This window comes from Typopeltis vanoorti, chromosome 1 (genome assembly GCF_054136105.1).
Source record: "Typopeltis vanoorti isolate ZY-2024b chromosome 1, IOZ_Tvanoo_1.0, whole genome shotgun sequence".
Lineage (NCBI taxonomy): Eukaryota > Metazoa > Arthropoda > Arachnida > Uropygi > Thelyphonidae > Typopeltis > Typopeltis vanoorti.
The window spans coordinates 187,789,623-187,810,029 of NC_143549.1; the positions used below are offsets into that span (position 1 = coordinate 187,789,623).

Below are 20,407 nucleotides of genomic sequence, written 5' to 3' on the forward strand. Positions count from 1 at the left end.
AAACATTATTCATCTACGAGTACTTTAGCAAGATGAGATCACTACTCCGATCCACGAAACCTCGTCATAGCCCACTTAGTCTATCGGCTATGGTGCGAATGTAGGTCACCTTACTATGGATAGACAGAAAAATCCATCGAGCAACGTATTGAAGAACACGTCCGAGATATTGAATACCGAAGGAGTGAGGGCCCCAGCCCTGTCATCACGTGTACTCTCTTAAGCTGCCCTACAAGACGCTTCGGATCAGACATCAAGTGTTATGGGATAAATTTGAAGTCTTACACCGTTGCCTTGACATAACTGAGAGAAAAATTTGGGAATTCTTGGAAATGGCATTGGATCCAAAACATCTAAATATAAACCCAAGTATCAGTTTGACGGATCCTATCCAATGAATCCTAACCATCGTTATCCAAGCGCGTGTACTCAAATGCGTAAACACACACAACGTACTAAACAATGTAACGAGCAATTAGAAATATTTAAAAAAACACCAGTCTCTTCTATAACTGCATAATGGTCGTCGCCTTTGTTAGTCTTTACTGTTTGTTTACACGTGAAGAAATCCTATAATTAGGATGAAACGTGTTTTTTAAATAATTGTTACCATCTTATTCCAGTTTTCTGCCTTATAAACTCTTACTTATAAATCAATGAACCGGCGAAGTCACACACAGGAGTGTGTATGTGTGTGGAAAGTTTTTTACCTTGGGTGTATTATACGTTAAAGGTACCAAGAAATTTTATACTTGGATTTAATCCTTTTCCGAAGAGACTAATGACTTCATATCACTTGCCTTTGTATGTATCCCATAATGCAAAGCAACAAACCGGTCTGGGTAGTGGCCCTTCCTATTATACATTGCATTATACATGCCTGAAAGGGGGGGGGTTGCTTTGCATTATGGGATACATATCAAGGCAAGTGATATGAAGTCATCAAGCTCTATATACAAGTAGCTCAGACATGAATATATTTTACGCCCGAAACTTTGTTTTGCCTACTTGGGAAAAGGATTAAAACCAAGTATAAAATTTCTTGGTATCTTTAACGTATAATACACCCACGGTCGGGTCGGTGGCGGCTCGTGGCTTGAAATCGTGGGGGGAGGGGGTGCTGCAACTTTCGAAATATACATACACTCTGTAAGTACAGTGTATTCGTGTTTGGATAAAATATCAAAATTATGGTAAAAATTAAATATGAAAAAATATTGTTTATTATCGATAAAATTATACAGTTTGGTATAATTCAAAATTAAATCCATTATCATAACCCCACTAATGTTCTAAAATAAAACTATAACAAATGTCTTTAATTGCAATGTCCAAATATTTAAAGAGACGGAATAAATACGATAAGCACTACGAACACTACTACTGGCGCAAACTGCATATAAACAACAGTGGAACTGCGCCACATTACGCTAATAGCTCGCATCTCACTATGACGTGCATATGCTTGCGCGCGAAACAAATACTAGCAATATGACTGTAGTAAACACAGTGCTGCTAGCGTCCTTCACCCTCCTAAGTGCTACAAGATGAATTTTTATTATTTTTTATACAAAATAAGAGAATTGTATAGGATTGTTGATGATAAAATTAAATATTACAAGCAAATATAAATAAATTAATAAATATATTTATATATCGAGAAAAATTGGGGGCGCTGCAGTGTCTATGCATGAGCTGTCCCTGCCCAAGGTAAAAAACTTTCTACATCTTTCTCTCATCCAGAGATTTTTTATTAAGGAGGTCAAGCACCTTTTGTCAACTTGTATATGAGATATATATGACTTCTGCATTATTTCAACCTTTTCACGGGTCTGGCTCCCACTGACGACACCTCACTGAAGGTCGAAACCTGTGGAAGCTTTGATGAATGGCAGTGCTGTAATCTATGAAGTTAACTGAGGCACGGCTGTTGCTGTTAACCAGGGGCGAATGCTGGGCTTGAAATTTACGCTTGCTTTTGTTATCATTCAGGGAGTGAGAGGTGCGATTGAAGTCTGATTATCGGAATAATGAATTTCAGGTAACCTTCGTATAACGCTGATGTTAGGTTCCATAGAAATGCCGCGTTATATAAATCGCATTATGCGAGATTCAGATCACATACAGAAAGTAGGATTATGTTCCGAAATCGTTTTTTTTTTTTTTAATATATAAACAATGACATATCCAACAAAAAAAATATTTTTATTTAATTCAGGTAATTCATGTAAGTTAAGAAAACATATAAACTATGACACAAATACATAGTATAAAATTATAAAAATTACAAATTGTAATTAAGCTTCATTGCACATAATGTATAAATGTTTTAGTGCTATGAAAGATTAAAATAAGTGCATATTTTAATCTTTCATAGCACGAGGATTTCAGGATCGGTTAATAAACATTAGTTTTGTCATGTAATCACCTGATGCATTACTACAAAACAGAATAATTCTGTCTTTGGAAACTTTGAATCCAGGAGCTCATCTTTCATTTTTCGAAATATAGGCCGTTTTGGCATTTTTTCCAATATAACCCGGATGATTCATCAGCATTGAACACCTGGTCTGCATTATAAATGTTGAGTTTTTTGTTTAATAAGATTTCCATCCAAAAGAATTTTCGTTTGAGTGCATCTTCTTTCCAAATCATTAGAAATTTCTTCATTTTTCTCTTAGAAAATTGCGTACACGAGCAACGAACTTTGCACTTGCCGTTGACCCAGCAACAAACACTTTCTCGGATTTTATGTTCATTGGGTTTGATTGTTTGAATTGTAAAAAAAAAAAAAAAAAAAAAAAAAAAAAAAATCAGCTAACGCCTTTTTTTTCCCCGTATATACGGGAGTAGGCGAGGCCATTTAGCCCTATCTAACTTTTGGAGACTGAGTGGGCAGTTCAATCTCCACTGGTACCCAATCAGAGACAGATGGCCCAAGGCTATCACTAATGAAGCGGTACGCAGTGAAGAGAGACGGCTCAAATGTGCCGCCATCTCGTGGTCTCTAACCCTAACACAATATATTTAATGTCTGAAATAATGTGGGTTCTACGGTCGATTTTCTTGAGTTTACAGGACCAAAAACCCGAGTTTCCGGGAGGAAAAACCTGCTTGCCCGTGCCAGAGATCGACTAACTCGGGAACCGGTCGAAAAAAGGCTTAGAAAAATTTCCTCTAGTCGCCGACTAGACTCGAAACCAAGACTTCCTTCGTGCGGCCTAGCGCGGTGGTGTGCAAACGCCACATCCACTGAGCTACACAGGCTCTTTGTTTGAATTGTTGATTCAAATTTACCATGAGTCTCAGGACTCATGGTAAATCACTCTCGATTTTGTCATACAATTTGCCGAATAAATTAGTATTTTCATTATTACAGGAGTCCAATGATTCAACACTGGAGGGTACTCTACTACACTACACGTATCTCACCGTTTTCCCTAATACTGTACTTAAATTTCCAACTACACAAAACGACACTGCTACCGTCAACTCCATCTACCTACACCACCAACGAAAGTATCTTTTACCTGTAAATTGTGTGTATTCTCATGGCATTCGCCCATAGGCGAAATGAAAAACCCTAATTTTTCATCCTTAAGAAAAGTAACCAGCATGGCAAGGAAGGCAAATTCAGATTATGAGAGGAATCTGGTCGAGCAAGCCAAAGGATATCCCCAAAAGTTCTTTCGTTACATGGCAAGTAAGAGGAAGAATGACTATGGAAGATTACCCTTAATAAGTGCTGATGGTCACGAAGTGATAGAAGCAGATAAAATAGTTGAGTTACTGGGTGACCACTTTGCAAGGGTATATCATCCAAGTGAGGTTACTGCTTTAACATATATGGGAACAGAGGTGGATAAATTGGCGATTCTTAGGACATCTGAAAATCTCAATGTAAATACAGCTATGGGATTAGATGGGGATATCATCTCAGGTCTTGTGAGAATGTTCAAGAGAACTGGCAATGCCTCTGACCAGGTTCGTTAATTTAAGTCTCAGCTCTGGTCGAGTTCCAAGGGAGTAGGTAGAGGGCAAAATAATTTCCTTGCATAAAGCGGATTCTAAGACTGCAAATTATAGACCAATCAGTATCTCAGGCATGGTGGTAAAAGCACTGGAAAAATTGGTCAAAAAGATAATTCAAGAATGGGTGGATAAAGATATGATACTTGTATGAAGGGCAGCATGGCATCCTGAAGGGTTGCTCATGCCCTTTATAGCTCAGACTAAAAGGCAGGAGCTAACGATGATTCTGCTGGATTTTGCAAAGGCATTTGACAGAATACTTCATGGAATTATGCAAATTAGAACAAATGGGGATGGATATGACACTAGTTATGTGGATAAGAGGGTTGCTGCTGGACAGATATCAAAAAGTGGTATATGGAGGGACAAAATCAAGGCAAAAATAGGTGACTAGGGGTGTGTGCTGGGACTACTATTGTTTAATTTGTATGTAAATGATATAGGAAATAACCTGAAAGGAAATATTCAGTTGTTTGCTGATGATGCAAAAGTAGGCAGAGTAATAGTTAACCAAGGTGATGTGGACAGCTTGCAAGATGATCTAAATAGGCTGTCAGTATGGGCAAAAGTTAATGGGTGTCAGTTTAATGTGGAGAAATGTAGAGTTATGCACTTTGGAATAAATAGATTACAAGCCATGTATCACATTGATAGCACTTTACTACAGGAAATAAATGCAGCTAGTGATTTAGGGGTGGTGTTAGACAGAGTTAAAGTTTAGAGGACATGTTGTTAAGGTAGCCCATAAGATTACTTGGCTATTAAAGAACACATTAACAAGTAGAGATAAAGAAGTTGTTATTCCTCTTTATAAGGCCTTGATATGCCCACATCTGGACTACTGTGCTCAAACCTAGTTCCCTGGGTTTCTTGGATGAGGAAGCACTGGCGATGATTCAAAGGCGAGTGACTAAGATTGTGAGTGGTCTGTGGAATGTTCCATATGAGGATAGATTGAAGGTGAATCATCCCTGGATGTTGAATAAAGGTATGGTCAGTAGGTATTGTGAGGTCGAGAGTTTTTTCTTGGAGAGTTGTTGTGAATGAGTGGAATGGGATGCGCGTCAGTTGTGAGGTGAGTGCCTTGTCTGTTAATGGATTCAAGGAGAGGCATGATAATTTGTGTGGACAGTTTGGGTCTCCTGCCATGAGTCTTCTAAACTCCATAGAGGTGACAGAATAATTTGTTTTTAGAATAACAAGATTTATTGTCATACAGAGTGTTTACACATAAATATTAGATAATGAACTTTTTAAAACTAGATAAATATTTATCCATCTTGGTTACATATGGATAGGCAGGAATGCGCATATAATTCACTATACAATGTAGTAATTCAACACACAATTCACTACACAGTTTAATAATAATAATAATGGATTATTTTATAAATATGCATAATGTTTCTGTATTTTGTCATTTGTATTTTTATTTCGATATTTTTTATACATTCTGTATTTAAAACAGATATTTTGCAGAATATAATTTAATAATAATGATATAAGTCCATACCAATATCAAAGTTTGTTAGTAAACAGCATATATACTACTAAAACATTATTGTTACATTTTTGTTACACTTAGATAAAGCATAAGTGCTTACAAAAAAGGATAAAGGATTTGCGTGTGAAGTATCTTCATAACTAGGCAGTTTGTATATAGAGACTGATACTTTGCATCAGCTGCCTTAGTTCTCAATAAAGATTGAATCCAGTCTGGGTAGCGACTTGCCCATAATGCATATCTTTCAGGAAAGATATGCATTATGGGCAAGTCGAAAAATTCACTACAATTTAGTTCACTATTAGTTTGCAGCGCAATCCAGCTTTCAGGAAAGATATGCATTATGGGAAAGTCGCTACACAGACTGGGAAAGTTTCAGAGATACATTATGATTAGACTTACCATAAAATTTTTTAATCAAACCGGGACATTTTTAAGAGTTTGCTCAAAACAGAAAGTAACGCCTTCTACGCTAAGTAGTTATGATTCAAAAGGCTAAATAACGAGTGGTTAACCAAACAAAAAAAATCAGCTAACGCCTTTTTATTCCCGTATACGGGGAGTAGGCGAGGCCATTTAGCCCCATCTAACTTGGAGACTGAGTGGGCGGTTCAATCTCCACTGGTACCAATCAGAGATAGATGGCCCAAGGCTATCAATAATTAAGCGGTACACAGTGAAGAGAGACGGCTCAAATGTGCCGCTATCTCGTGGTCCCTAACACAATATAATTAATGTCTGAAATAATGTGGGTTCTACGGTCGATTTTCTTGAGTTTACAGGACGAAAAACCCGAGTTTCCGGGAGGAAAAACCCGCTTGCCCGTGCCAGAGATCGACTAACTCAGGAACCGGTCGAAAAAGGGCTTAGAAAAATTTCCTCTAGTCGCCGACTAGACTCGAAACCAAGTCTTCCTTCGTGCGGCCAAGCGCCGTGGTGCGCAAACGCCACATCCACTGAGCTACACAGGCTCACATTTCGTAGTAATAATTTTTAAATACTCTTAACTGAACATAACTTATTACAAAGTTATTAATATTTATCACTAGCGTGAACTTGCTTTAAAAATTCTTTATTTTTAATCGCGTCGAAAAATTCACTACAATTTAGTTCACTATTAGTTTGCAGCGCAATCCAGCTTTTATTGATTCAGCCATTCTATCTCTTTCTTCAGACCATATGTTATTCATTATTGAGAATATCCTTTCAACAGGTGAAGATGTGCCTGGCAAGCTGAAAATGTATTCTATAATTTGGACAAGATTGGGCAATGAAATGTTTTCTTTGAAATGACTGAATAGTTGTATCCATCTTTCTTCGCCACTTGTATTTTCCAAAATGTCAGTTTGCCGACCAAAAAGCTTTTGCAATCACCACTTCATCGAACAGTTCATCCATGTTTATTGCATTATTTGCAAGTTTCATTAATTTTTTTCACCTGAAGCTTCAATTTCCAGTTAATTCATTGTTGTTTATCCAAGTAAAAGATTCTGCTCCACCAAAACTGTTTTCCCAAAGCTAGAAAGGCATCGGTCATAAAATTTTGTAAATTCTTGTAGTATTGTATTAATATTAATACTTCCATTATTTTCCAGTATTCTAAAAATATTTTTGCTTCTTGAGGTATAAATTTATTATCACGCCTTTCCCCAAGATTTGTTTTTAATTTTCTAAGTTCAATGACAATATCTGTTGCACTCGATTTGTACTTCCCATAATCAAGATAGATTTGTTAAACAATTTGAGTTGCCTGTGCACAAATCACAAATACGATTTCACCACAATCATTATCAAAGAACTGTTTTATCTATCATCACCGGACAGTACGCTTGCGAAATCAAATATGATTTCAATCCCTCATAGATTTCAAATATTCTGTCAATAGCTGGAAGTAGTGAAAGAAAACGGGTGTTGGTATGTTGAAGAACCTTTTTATACTCTACATCTACAAATTCACAGAACGCTTTTAGTTGAGTGACTCGAACCGCACAAATGTGGAAATATTATAAATTTTGACTACAAAAAGCTTCTATTTCAATAGGTAGAACATCAACTGCAGTTTGAAGACAGTTGTGAAGGATGCGAGCACCGTAACCAATGCCCACAATATTTCTTCCTAGTTCCTTCTTCAATCGACTAAATATTGTTTTTTCCTCTGTTTCACAACCCCAAAATTGGTATTGCAGTTCACTCCACAAAATCCAATGATTTTTTTTTGCGTGTATATTATGAGTTTTCATAACTGACATTAAATGGCTTGTCAGTATTTCTGCAGTTTCACCAGGAACTGATTGAAAGTCTAAAAGTTTAACTTTTACTCCACAATCTGATGCAAAATACCGCACAAAACATGGCACAGTTTTAAATTCTTTCCTGTTGGAAGAATCAATTGATATTGTCACAAAATTTGTTTTGTTAAATCTTCACAAAGTTGCTGAAACAACAGTGGCTTAATCACATTAACAACGACAGCTTCACATTTTGTTCAACCCAGCCTAAACTTTGTTTTTTCAAAAAGCTTTGATATCAGTTTAGATGAACAATCGGCAGACTTAAAGCTGAGATTGGGAATAGCAACATGAAATGCAAAAGGTACTTCTTTAGCAGCTATTAAAAATTCTTGGTCACTTGGATCGGCACCTTTAAAATATGACAATATCTTCGAGGAAGTTCCTTATGCTGCTAGACTAGCTTTATGTTTCGCACATGTCAAGTGATTTTTTTACGTCCCAACACCCACCATGAGCCACAAAAAATTCTGAAGAGCACTGTTCACATTTCAATTTGTCAATGTGATCAAACTTTTTTCAAAAACGGATAATCCTTTTTTTAATTCATCTGTAAACACAGTTTCTTTTTGGCATTTTGGGGTTAAATCAATTTAATGAAGTAAAAAAAAATCGCAAACAATATGTCGAAAAGAAACACCGACTCGCAATCTAAACTCAACTAAGATCGCACATGCTCAACAATGACTCGCGATGCAGCGTACAGGCCAGAGTCAAAGTGGGGTATTCGTGTTGTCTAATCGCCATTTTCCAAGGCTGCACTTTTTGTACTGCGTGTATATTCTGCACTTTTAAATTTTTACCAAATAACTGAGACAAAATGACAAACTGGCTGGAACCATACCTTCAAACCAGGACAGTCCCAGTCAAACCGGGATGTATGGTAAGCCTAATTATGATGCACATCTACGGAATTATATTTATAGCAACTATAAAAGTTATAGTTGCTATAATAAAACATTGAAATTAAATTTAGTTTACTTCTAATATTATTATTGTTCCGGGAAACTCCAAGGAGTCGACAGACTCATCGAGGGAGGCCCTAACATCATGTCAAGAACAACTATTCAACATTCACACAGTATCTATCATACCTTGCCTTGAACTCATTCACGGTCGTAGCACCCACAACAGACTCTGGAAGCTTATTCCACTCATTTACCACTCTCCAAGTAAAGAACCTAGCTCTAACACCCTTGTCAACCACGCTCTTGCCCAGCTTCCATGCATGGCCCCTAGTCCTCCCACCACCAGTCATATTTTCAAAAATATCTTCTGGATCAATCTTATAAAAACCCTTCCGTAATTTGAATGTCTCAATCATATCACCCCTCCTTCGCCTATCGTCCAATTTCTGCAACCCACAAATCTTCAACCTATTCTCATAAGGTTCATTCCACAGACCTGCTATCATCTTGGTCACTCGTCTCTGGACCCTCTCCACTTCCTCCCCATCACGAAGAAACCTGGTGCCCATAACTGGGCACAGAAGTCCAGATGGGATCTTATCAAGGCTAGATACAGAGGAACAACAACTTGTTCGTCTCTGCATGTTAAAGTATTTTTCAGAAGCCAAGTGATTTGGTGAGCTGTTTTAGTTACTTTTGCAATGTGCCCCCTAAACTTCAACTCCCTATCCACCAACACTCCCAAATCCCTGGCCTCATCAATCTCCTGGAGTATGGTTCCACCAATGCGATATACTGCTGCTATTCTTTTCACCCCAAAGTGCATAACCTTGCACTTTGCCACATTAAATTGACATCCATTTTTCCTAGCCCAGTCCTCCAAACTATCCAAATCATCCTGTAAAATTTTGACATCCTGTGCACTCACAATTGCTCTACCCAACTTTGCATCATCAGCAAACAAGTGAACACTTCCTCTCAGATCCTTTCCAATATCATTGATGAACAAATTGAAAAGCAGTGGTCCAAGAACAGAGCCCTGTGGCACTCCACTAGTCACAAGACGTCTTTTAGACTCCACTCCTGAATAAACCACTCTTTGATATCTCTCCTTCAACCACCCTCCTATCCATCTCACCAACCCTATATCTATACCCATCTGCTCCAGTTTACTGATTAGGGTTCCATGTGGTATCCTATCAAAGGCCTTGGCAAGGTCCAGTAGTATCACTGTAAACCCATTACCCCTATCCAGTTCAGCCGTCATTGTGTTATAAAACGTGAGCAAGTTACTGAGGCATGATCTACCCTTCACAAAACCATGTTGTCCCCCATACAATATCCCATTTTCATCTATCCAATCCTGTATTCTTTTCTTGACTAATTTCTCTAAGACCTTGACAATGATTCCTGATATGCTAATCGGTCGGTAATTTACAACAGCAGTCTTGGAACCACCTTTATGCACTGGAACTATTTTCCCCTCTTTCCACCCGCTCGGGACTAACCCAGACCCGAGACTCAAATTAAACAAAATGGTCAAGGGTACTGACAATTCTTTAGCTGCTTCTCGTACAACACGAGCTGGTATACCACCCAATCCCACAGATGTATTGACATTGAGGTTATGCAATAGACTACTCACCTCCACTTCATTAACCACAATTCCCGTATAATCTACTGGTTTATTCGTTTCTGCAATGTCACCACCTGGATGATATACTCTTGCAAAGTGCTCACTCAGTAACTCAACTATCTCAACTGATTCAGTTACCTCCCTACCATCGGCATTCTTTAAAATCAATCTGCCATGTACATTTTTCCTCTTACTTGCTACATATCTAAAAAACTGTTTTAGGATTCTCTTTAGCCTGCATGGCCAATGTTCTTTCGTAATCCTTTTTTGCTTTTCTTACCACACTCGTCACCCTTCTGGCCTGCGCTTTATACCGTTCATGTGCCTGCCGGTCACCCTTCTCCTTAAATTCCCTCCATAGTTGTTTCTTTTTTTGCAGCTCAAGCTTAATGGTGTTATTCATCCATTTAACCCCTACTTGATTTATTATTCGGACTCTAGGTATACAGTCAGCCATTGCTTCATGCAAGCACTTCTTAACTACCCCCCCATGTACTATCAACTTCTAGTCCTTGCAGTTGTACCTGCCATGGCACTGAACCAATCAAACTCCTAAGCTTGTCATACTTTCCAGCCCGATAATTCCATATGTACCCTGTCTTAATTGAAAATTCTACACCTTTAGCCACCTCCCAAGTTAAGACCCTATGATCGCTCTCACCGATTGGTGGCAATGTGGTCATATTTGTTACAGCCAAATCCTCAGATGTAATTACTAGGTCAAGCACTCTCTGACCCCTAGTATTTTCCATTACATGCTGTCGCAGATAGTTATCCCTTAATAACCACATAAAATCTAGTTCCTTCCTTCCGTGTGTCCTCTCCTCACTCCAATCAATGCGACCATAGTTGAAATCTCCCATAATAATCACCCTCCTTCCACCCATTTCTTCTATTTGCTTGTGCATACTGTCACCACCAACTTTTCCATTACCTGGTCTATAGCAGCACCCAATTGTATATTTAGTTCTGCTAGCCACAATCTCACACCAAATGGCCTCAAATGTGCTCTTTTCTCTATCCTGCAATTCAACTTCTATTCTCCTTGGCTGGAGCTCATCAGCTATCATCAACAATACTCCTCCCCCCATTTTATTCTCTCTGTCATTCCTGAACACACTATATCCATCACATTCAATCCCACTAGTTATATCATCTACAGTCAGCCATGTTTCACTAATACCTATAACCTGTGGTCTGGAAGTGCCAACCATGGCCAAAAACTCTTCCTTCTTGTTCCTAATACTCCTAGTATTAGTGTACATGAATTTAAGACCCCCATTAGCCCCAACCCTACCTTGATGCTTTATATTAACTATCCCACTCAGATTTGTTGTCCTTATTTGCTCTGGCATATTATATTCATTCTTACATTCAACTGCCTCCATAAGGACTGTATATCTAATCCCCCCCCTAACAAATCTAGTTTCGCTGAATTTGCACATCCACTACATTCAGCAACACTTTCTCAAGTCTTCTTACACTGTAACCATTCAAATGCAAGCCATCCATCTTATATAGATCCTTTCGTCCATCAAACTCATTCCACACCACTCGTCATACATAACCCATGCATAAAGTCATTCGCAATTATGGCTCTCCTTTTAAACATTTCACTGTCATACCGTGGCAAAAGACTTCCATTGTGCAATTTCATTTGAGTGCATTTCTGTTTCTCTTGAAGATTACTATTACTTGTATTATCTGCAAATGTGAGTTGAAGGTGATTACGTTAATCAGATTAAAAAGAACTCTCACTTGTTCTAAGTGAAAGAGAAGTTGCCGATGCTCAGAATAAAAACGAGTGAAATGCAATCTTATCGTATTCTGGTAATGCTACATCATAATGTGGATAAAAAGTCTATCTACCATCAATATCAGCTTTAATGAGACTGTGTGCATTATTGGAAGTGGCATTTGCATTCTCTGCACTAGACTGCCCAAAGAAAGACTTAGGTTCTAGGCTAATTACTGACTAGAGGAATTTTTTCTAAGCCTTTCTTTGACCAGTTCCTGAGTTAGTTGATCTCTGGCATGGGCAATTAGGTTTTTTCTCCCAGAAACTTGAATTTTTCATCCCATAAAATCAACTGTAGAATCCACACCGTTTCAGACAATAAAATATTGCGTTAGGTTAGGGACCCTAGATGGCAACACATGTCAATCGTCTCTTCATTGGATGCTGCTTATAATCAGTTAGTCTTGGGCCAGCTATCTCTGATTGGCTACCAGTGGAAATTGTACTGTCCACTCTGTCTCCAAAAGTCAGATGGGGCTAAAATGTCCTTGCCTACTCCCTATAAGGGAATAAAAGGCATTACTTGTTTTTTTTTCTTATACAGCTTCTGATTTATAAAATAAAACAAATCCTCTTATGCTTTTTTATTCCCCTAGAGCAGTGGTTCCCAACCTTTTTTCCACTTGTGCCCCTTTTAAACCCATTTCTATAAATTGTACCCCTTGTTTTTAAATACTGACACTTTTGTTCGGTGCCTATCTTAATGTAAAATAGTGGAAATGAGGTTTTTCCACCATTACTGATTATTTTTTGTGTACCCCAGGGGTATGCGTACCACTGGTTGGGAACCGATGCCCCAGAGAAAGTAAGTGTGGTTCCTTTAGTCATAATGTTTTGAAGGCAAGTAGACAGCCATTCACCATCCTTCAGGCCTTCGCTAAATTCTGTTTTTTCAAGAGAGCGAGAGAGAGAGGGGGGGGTGGTATTACAGAACTGCTTGTGTAATGAGTAAAGGTGTGGTAAAGAGTGTGAGGAGTAGATTTTCAAGTGGGCCTCCCATGATGTCTACTGACTCCATGGACATTACTATATTAGTAATGATAAGAATAATTATATAATTAAAAAAATGATAAGGGGAACTCATAAGTCACATTATGAGTTCTATGGTTGATACTTGAGGTGGAGGGTTAACAAGAGTTTCTGAGAATTAAAATCCTACTTGCCTATGGAGGGATTGAACCACCTCAAGTACCAGCTAAAGAAAGGCTGGAAAAAGTTCCTTTGATTGGTGAATAGAATCAAACCAATAGTGATCTTTCTTCAAACATCCTAGCACTATGGATGAAAATGTTATTTCCACAGAGTTTATAATTTTCATTAAACCATAAATATGATCTAATGATTAAATCTGAGTTTTGTGCAAAATTAAATAATTTTATTATTTTTCTGTCGATTCTATTCGCAAAAACTGTTCTAAAATGATATGGATATATAATAATTAGTAATGAGAGTGAAAAATGATTCAGATGGAAACCATGTACTACCTAACTCCATTTTCTCTTATTGAGTCAAGTTTCCACATTAATCAAGTAGTGATCAAAGTGGGCAATAACAGCATACTCTTTGCTTAATTGAAGGACAATGTAACTTTTTTAGATAACACCAAAACATTTTCAAAGCTGGAAACAGTTTACAAACATCTATATGCTTATGCTCAGTTTGAACTCCCCACCTGTTAGTGGTAAACGGGCTTTTACACACTCATCCATAGAATCTGATTTCATCATCAGTTTCCTCCTCAAAAGGAAATTTGGACTAGAAGTTTTAGTTTCATACGTCATTTTCCTTGGTCTTGAAATAATTTTTCAAAGCGTATTGATTCAGAGAATTTTTTTCTTATTTTAGTACCATCAGTTGGATGATCTTAATCTATACAGGGGCGAATGCTGGTCTTGAAATTCACACTTTCTCTTGTTATCATTCAGGGAGTGAGAGGTGTGATTAAGTCTGATTAGCGGAATAATGAATTACTGACCATTTATAACTATATATTTAGACATTTATGTACATTTAATTGTACAAATACAACATTTATTTTACAAATGATATTCTATCTTTTTCAATTTAGCTACTTGAATACAAATTCTACCCTATGGTTCTTCTTTATGAACTGGTCAATAACATCATAAAAAGTTGGTTGTAACTTGCTTTTCCCAAGCAACATGCACACTTGTAAAGGCTGGCTGAAGCTCACTGGCTAGAGCTACATTGACTGCGTATGGCCTGTGTTTAAGACTACGTGAAGGGAGCGGAAATGGTTATGAGCGCGCATGAAATCACAGTGCCGCAGCAAGGACCTGGAAGCGCCTACAACCCAGCAAGCCAAGGTAGCTTTGACTGGACGAGCAAGCATCGGCCTTTGATACACAATGATACACAATGTAAAGCTCAATTATTGCTGCGCAAGCTTGTAAGACATCTTCTGTCTACAAAAATAAAACCCTAAATGGAATGCTTATAAATGCATGCATTTATTAACAAATGTTACTTCTTTCTCAATTAATGAGCTTGCGGCAAGCATGGAGAATTCTCCCCTGAATCTATACTTGATTTTTTATATAAAAGAAGTAAAACAACAAATGGCTTATTTATTATACTCAATAACCATGAACTTTTTTTAATGTTTCAGGAAGTCAGGTGGGGAAAGTGTCCACAACTCAAGCCAACTGAGAAAGATCAGGTAAGTACTATAAAAAGAGAGAATATATATCTTGGTTTTCACTATACAACATTGACAAGAATCATAATTATTACAGCAATTCAAAATTTCATTTGGTAATAACAGAATTTTTATAAAGAGCTTTTACAGTTATTTGGTAATAGAATGACAATTTGGGATATTTTTCTCCCCATACACTCGATCTCCATCCTCAGAAGGGGAACATTACCTGAAAGGTTCCTTAATTGAATCTTCCACATAAAGTTTTAGTTGCACTTGAAGAAGTCAGAAGAAATCATTTAATGCTGTTTATTCCTCAAATGGAGTAGGAAGAAGCTGTTTTAGTATAACCAGTTTTGTAACTAACTACCCTTAATAGTGAGTGACAATTGGTCCAAGGCTACCAATGATTTCACAGGCTTCTAGAAAGCAGAGTTCAGCAGACAGACAAACACTGCCATCTTGTTGATCCTAACTATACATGTTGCTTAAAATAGTGTGAATTCTAAAGTTAATATCAAATGCAAATATGCTAGGGAATGTACTGCTTAGTCTCTGCTCGCCTTCAGCTGTTAAAAATGCCTCTACACAGGAAATCGCATTACTCTCTCTTTGTATGGGAATATATGGCCCTGAGTTCTGCTATTGTCTTGGTCACTGTTCTCTAAATCCTCTCCACCCCCTCTAAATTCTCAAGAAACCTGTGACCAGACTGCCTGGTACATGTGGGGGCCCACATCAAACCTTTATGATGAGGAATAATAACCTCCTTATCTCTACATGTCAATGTGTTCTTCAGTCAGCAAATATTCTGAGCTATTTTAGCCACCTTTGCAATATGACTTATCAGCACCCACAAATGAACTTTAACTTGCAGTCCATCAACATCCACAAATCCAGTCTCATTAATATCCGCAGCTCAGTTTCATTGATGTCGTACACATCTGATAATCTTTTCATAACCTTACACTTTACTACGTTAAACTGATAGCCATTCTCCATTGCTCACACATTCAATCTATTCAAATCACTTGGCAAGATCTCTATATCATGCTGTTTAATCTATATATAAATGATATTGGGAAGTTTTGAATGGGGATATACAGTTGTTTGCAGATGATGTAAAGTTGGAATGAACTATGAGTAGAGCAGATGTTTGTGGCCTTACAAGAAGACTTGAATGGGAGTGGGGATACCAGTTCAATGTTGTGAAATATAAGGTTTTTAAAATTTGGATAACAAAGATGGGATATAGAATTTACTCTTAGTGGGGATATATTATTGGAAGTAGAGGAAATAAGAGCTCTTGGGGTGATGGTGGATAAGGATCTAAAATTCAGAAGACACATTGCCAAAATTGTGAGGACAATACAATTAATTCTGGGAATGATATGGAGGACACTGATTTGTAGAAGTAAGGAGATTCTGGTTCCATTGTATAAGGCTCTTATTAGGTCACATATGGACTAACTACTGTGCACAGATTTGGTCACATGATTTTCCACAGGATGATGTGATGTTGGAGAGGAACCAGGATGATTGACTAAGATGGATTCTAATATCTGGAATGTTGAATATCAAGACAATGCAATTTGCAGTCTAGTGGATAGGAGGAAGAGGATGTGATAAAACATAGGTTTTTCATAAAATGGTGGGAGATTGGGGGAGAACAACAGATCATCCCTGAAAGCTGAATTCCTAAGACCTACATTCCTAAGACTCCATGGGGGTCTTAATAATAATAATAATAATGCTTATTAGCTGTTGCTTTATCTAATTTTTACACCATCAGCAAATAACTGAATATTTTAAATCATATAATTTCCTGTATCATTGATATACATTACCTGGGTGGTTACCAGCTTTGTGATGGCTTTTGTGAGGAAAGGATATATATATATGGAACCACACGGCTGAGGATTAAGAATGGCTGAAAAGATCAGAAAACCACTTTAAATCTATATAAAGTGTCTACATATAAAATCTATATAAAGTTGAAAGTTTTGGAGAAGTTGGTTGAGGCCAAAATTCAGAAATGGATAGATAAGAATATGATACTATATTTGGAAAGCATGGCTTAAAGAGGAGACTTGCCTGAGTAACTTTGTCACTTTATTACAGAAAGTGACTGCTGGGTTGAATAAAGGGAGTGGCTACACTTATGATGCTGCTGGATCACTGAGACATGGTTGACAGAAGAGGATATAACAGGAATAGAAGTAGCAGGGTACAGCATTTTTCGGCAAGATAGGAAGGGAAAGCATGGTTAAGTACTGCTTATGATGGGAGATGTTTAGACAGTTGAGCTTTGGCAAGTGCAAGAAGAATGATTGTGATGGAGATTTTAACTACAGCAGTATAAATTGGAGAGAGGAAGATGCATGTAGCAATAAGGGAATGGAATTTCCAGAATTCTTGAGGGACAAATGTCTTAGGCAACATGTAATAGAGGGAACAAGAGGTTCAAGAATTTTGGATTTGGTCATAGTATCAGAAGAACTGATAATAACTAAAATGATATCACTCCCACCACTTGGAGAGAGTGACCATGTGGTTTTGACGTGGAAGATGAACAGACATGCAGGAGTATCAAAGAGACGGGAACATATGTGGAATTATGAGGCAGGGGATTATAATAGTCTTAGACATCAACATGGGGAAGTTTCATGGAGGGAGGAATTGGAAGGCTGGAATATCATTAGTGCTTCAGAAATTGTGAAGGAATATTTGTTAGCAGCAATAGTGAGTGGTATTCAACAAGTGAAGAAGAGGACATAATTTATTATTATTATTCGCTACACCTCCAAGGAGTTCGAAGACTCATCGCGGGAGTACACCTAGTGTATAACTCTCCGTCTCCACCCTACCGAACCTCCACTACCAATCAACTACATCAGCGCCATATACTGCCCACCACCACCACCACCACAAGTATCTTTTGTCTGTAAATTGCGTGTGTTCTGAAGGGCCGATTTGTCTGTATGCAGGATGAAAAACCTGAGTTTCTGGGAGAAAAAACCCTACTATCATCCACTTTACACCAAATGGTGTAAAGTGGATGACAAACAATATTAAACAGGATCTGCATGTGAAAAAGAGGTATGGAAGAGGTATAAGGAGGCAGGTGAAATGGGAATAGAGTGACTGATGCAGAGGACATAGTGGAATTGTTCAATGAACACTTTATTGGTGTATTTCATCGTGGAGGAGTAAATTTTAATACTAGAGGGATAGGGCAGGTTCGAGGTTTAGAGGAGAGCATGTTCCAAATACTAGTACTCTGGATGTCAGTAAAGCTGTGGGACCAGATGGTATTTCACTGAGTTTTGAGAGAATGTGCTAAAGAACTGACAGTTCCTTTAACCTGGCTTTTCAATGAAAGTCTGGTTACAGGAAAGGTGCCCAGGGAATGGAAGGAAGGTACCATTGCATAAGGGTGGTAGCAGACTGGAAGTGTCTCATTATAGGCCAGTTTGTGTGTCATCAGTAGTTAAGATATTGGAGAAATTAGTTAGGGACCGTATGCAACAGTGGGCAGATGAGGGCAGTGTTATGAGAGTCAACATAGATTTGTGAAGGGGCACTCTTGTTTTAGTGATATGGTAGCCTTTTATAATAAAGTTACAAGAGCAGTAGATGAGGGAAAGGCATATACTGCCATTTTCTTGGATTTACAAAGGCATTTGACCAGGTGCCACATGATAAGCTGATATTTAAGTTGCAGCACATGGGTTTGGATGTCAGGTTGGTCAACTGGATTCAGGATTGGCTATCCGATAGGTATCAGAGTTGTGTATGGTGGGGCAGTTTCAAGGAGGCAGAGGGTTACAAGTGGGGTCCCACAGGGCTCAGACTGGGACCTATATTATTTAAACTTTATATCAATGACATTGTCAGTGGATTGCTAGGGAATATTCAGTTGTTTGTAGATGATGTGAAGCTGGGAAGGGTTATTAGTAATAGAGCAGATGTGGTAGTCCTGCAAGAGGATTTGAATAAGCTGCACAGATGAGCAAATGAATGGGGGTGTCTGTTTAATGCAACAAAATGTAAGGTCTTGAGGTTTGGGACACATCGATAAGATTTATTCCATTGTATAAGACCCTGATCAGACCACACTTAGACTATTGTTCTCAGATTTCATCCCCAGGATTGGAAGGGGATAAATTAGCTGTGGAAAGGGTACAAAGGCAGATAATAAAGATGGTTTCAGGACTGTACAATGTTTGTTATGAGAATTGGCTAAGGTAATGTGGACTACAGAGTTTGGTGGATAGAAGGAGAGGTGATATGATTGAGACTTTAAACTGTTGAGAGGCAGTTCCAGGGTTGACACTCTGGAGTTCTTTTGCTTGGTTAAACAGCAGGAAGTAGTGATGACAAGGGGCCATCCCTGGAAGTTACGAAAGAAAACTGTGAGCAAGAGGGTGAGGAGTGGTTTCTTTGCATGGAGTGTGATTGAACCATGGAATGCATTGCCTGAGAGTGAGAATGGTCAATGAGTTTAAGGAGTGGTATTGTAAACGAATGCAGTGCCATTGTAATCATATGTTATTTATTACTTGTAATGTCTTTTGTTCTATACTTTCTATGTTATCTATATCTTTATATGCCGTTATTCTAATTTAGCTGTGCACGCTTTCTCTCTCTGAATCTTTCTTGTTTACTCTACTGCATACTATGTTTATCTACCCTTTGCACTAAGAGTCTTATGCCTGAGATACTAGAAAATTTATTTAATTTAGACTGCGCTACTAATATCATTTAATTAGCATAAAACTCAATAATACGGCCGGCGGATTTCTCTCTCTAACACAAATTCCTTTAATAAAACTTTACACAAACAGTTGTGGTCTATTCTTTTAATTAACTTTATGCTTTGGCTATCTCAATTAGTTTCCCACTCACAAGTCAGGTTTATTTAGGAACAGTGCAGTTGTAAAAATAAACAATCAGGCAGCACTCCTTTAACAAAAAAATCAAAATACATTTTATTTACATTACTATGAAATATACATGAATTAAACAATACGGAGATTGCTTCCTCTACCCATCTATAAAAATTCTTTAGCACAAATTAGAACCTTTTTACTTCAACATTAATTAATCTCTCTTATTAACTCTCTGCTTACAAATTCAACTTATTAAACTCCTAGTTTACTTGCAAAGAGGTTAGAGTTATTTTTTACAAATTTGATATCAATTTCCAACATGCCAATTGACTCTCTTAAGGAAACTTCTTATCACTATTAAACAAAACTCTTAAACGTCCTTCTATAACAACTATAAGAGGGAATATACAAAAGTGTGTAACTTAAAGGCTCTGTATTGCGCATTCAGGCAAGTCTTTCACTATAAGTTGTATGGTAATTCTTTCATCTCAGATCTCGAGCTTCCTTCAGGAAATTTGGCTTCAATAATATCTCATCGGAAAAATAGTAGGCTGTAAACAGCGACCTGTGGTACTCATATAGCTCTGGCAAAATGTTGTTCTTCCACGGCGAAAAAGAAAATCTTCCGAGCGAAGCTGCTTCGGGATCGCCTTTTCTCCTCTGCTTTGGCTCGCTGAAAATGCCTGGATG

At 37.8% G+C, this 20,407-nt stretch overlaps 1 protein-coding gene across 1 annotated transcript in view; it reads left to right on the forward strand.

Moving 5' to 3' along the window:
* The window catches only part of LOC150110712 (uncharacterized), a 60,983-nt gene that overhangs the window by 12,013 nt on the left and 28,563 nt on the right, over positions 1–20,407 (forward strand). The window contains exon 2 of the mRNA XM_090395863.1: positions 14,796–14,846. Within this exon, the coding sequence (XP_090251989.1) occupies positions 14,796–14,846 (51 nt within the window). The remainder of the gene's footprint in view (positions 1–14,795; positions 14,847–20,407) is intronic.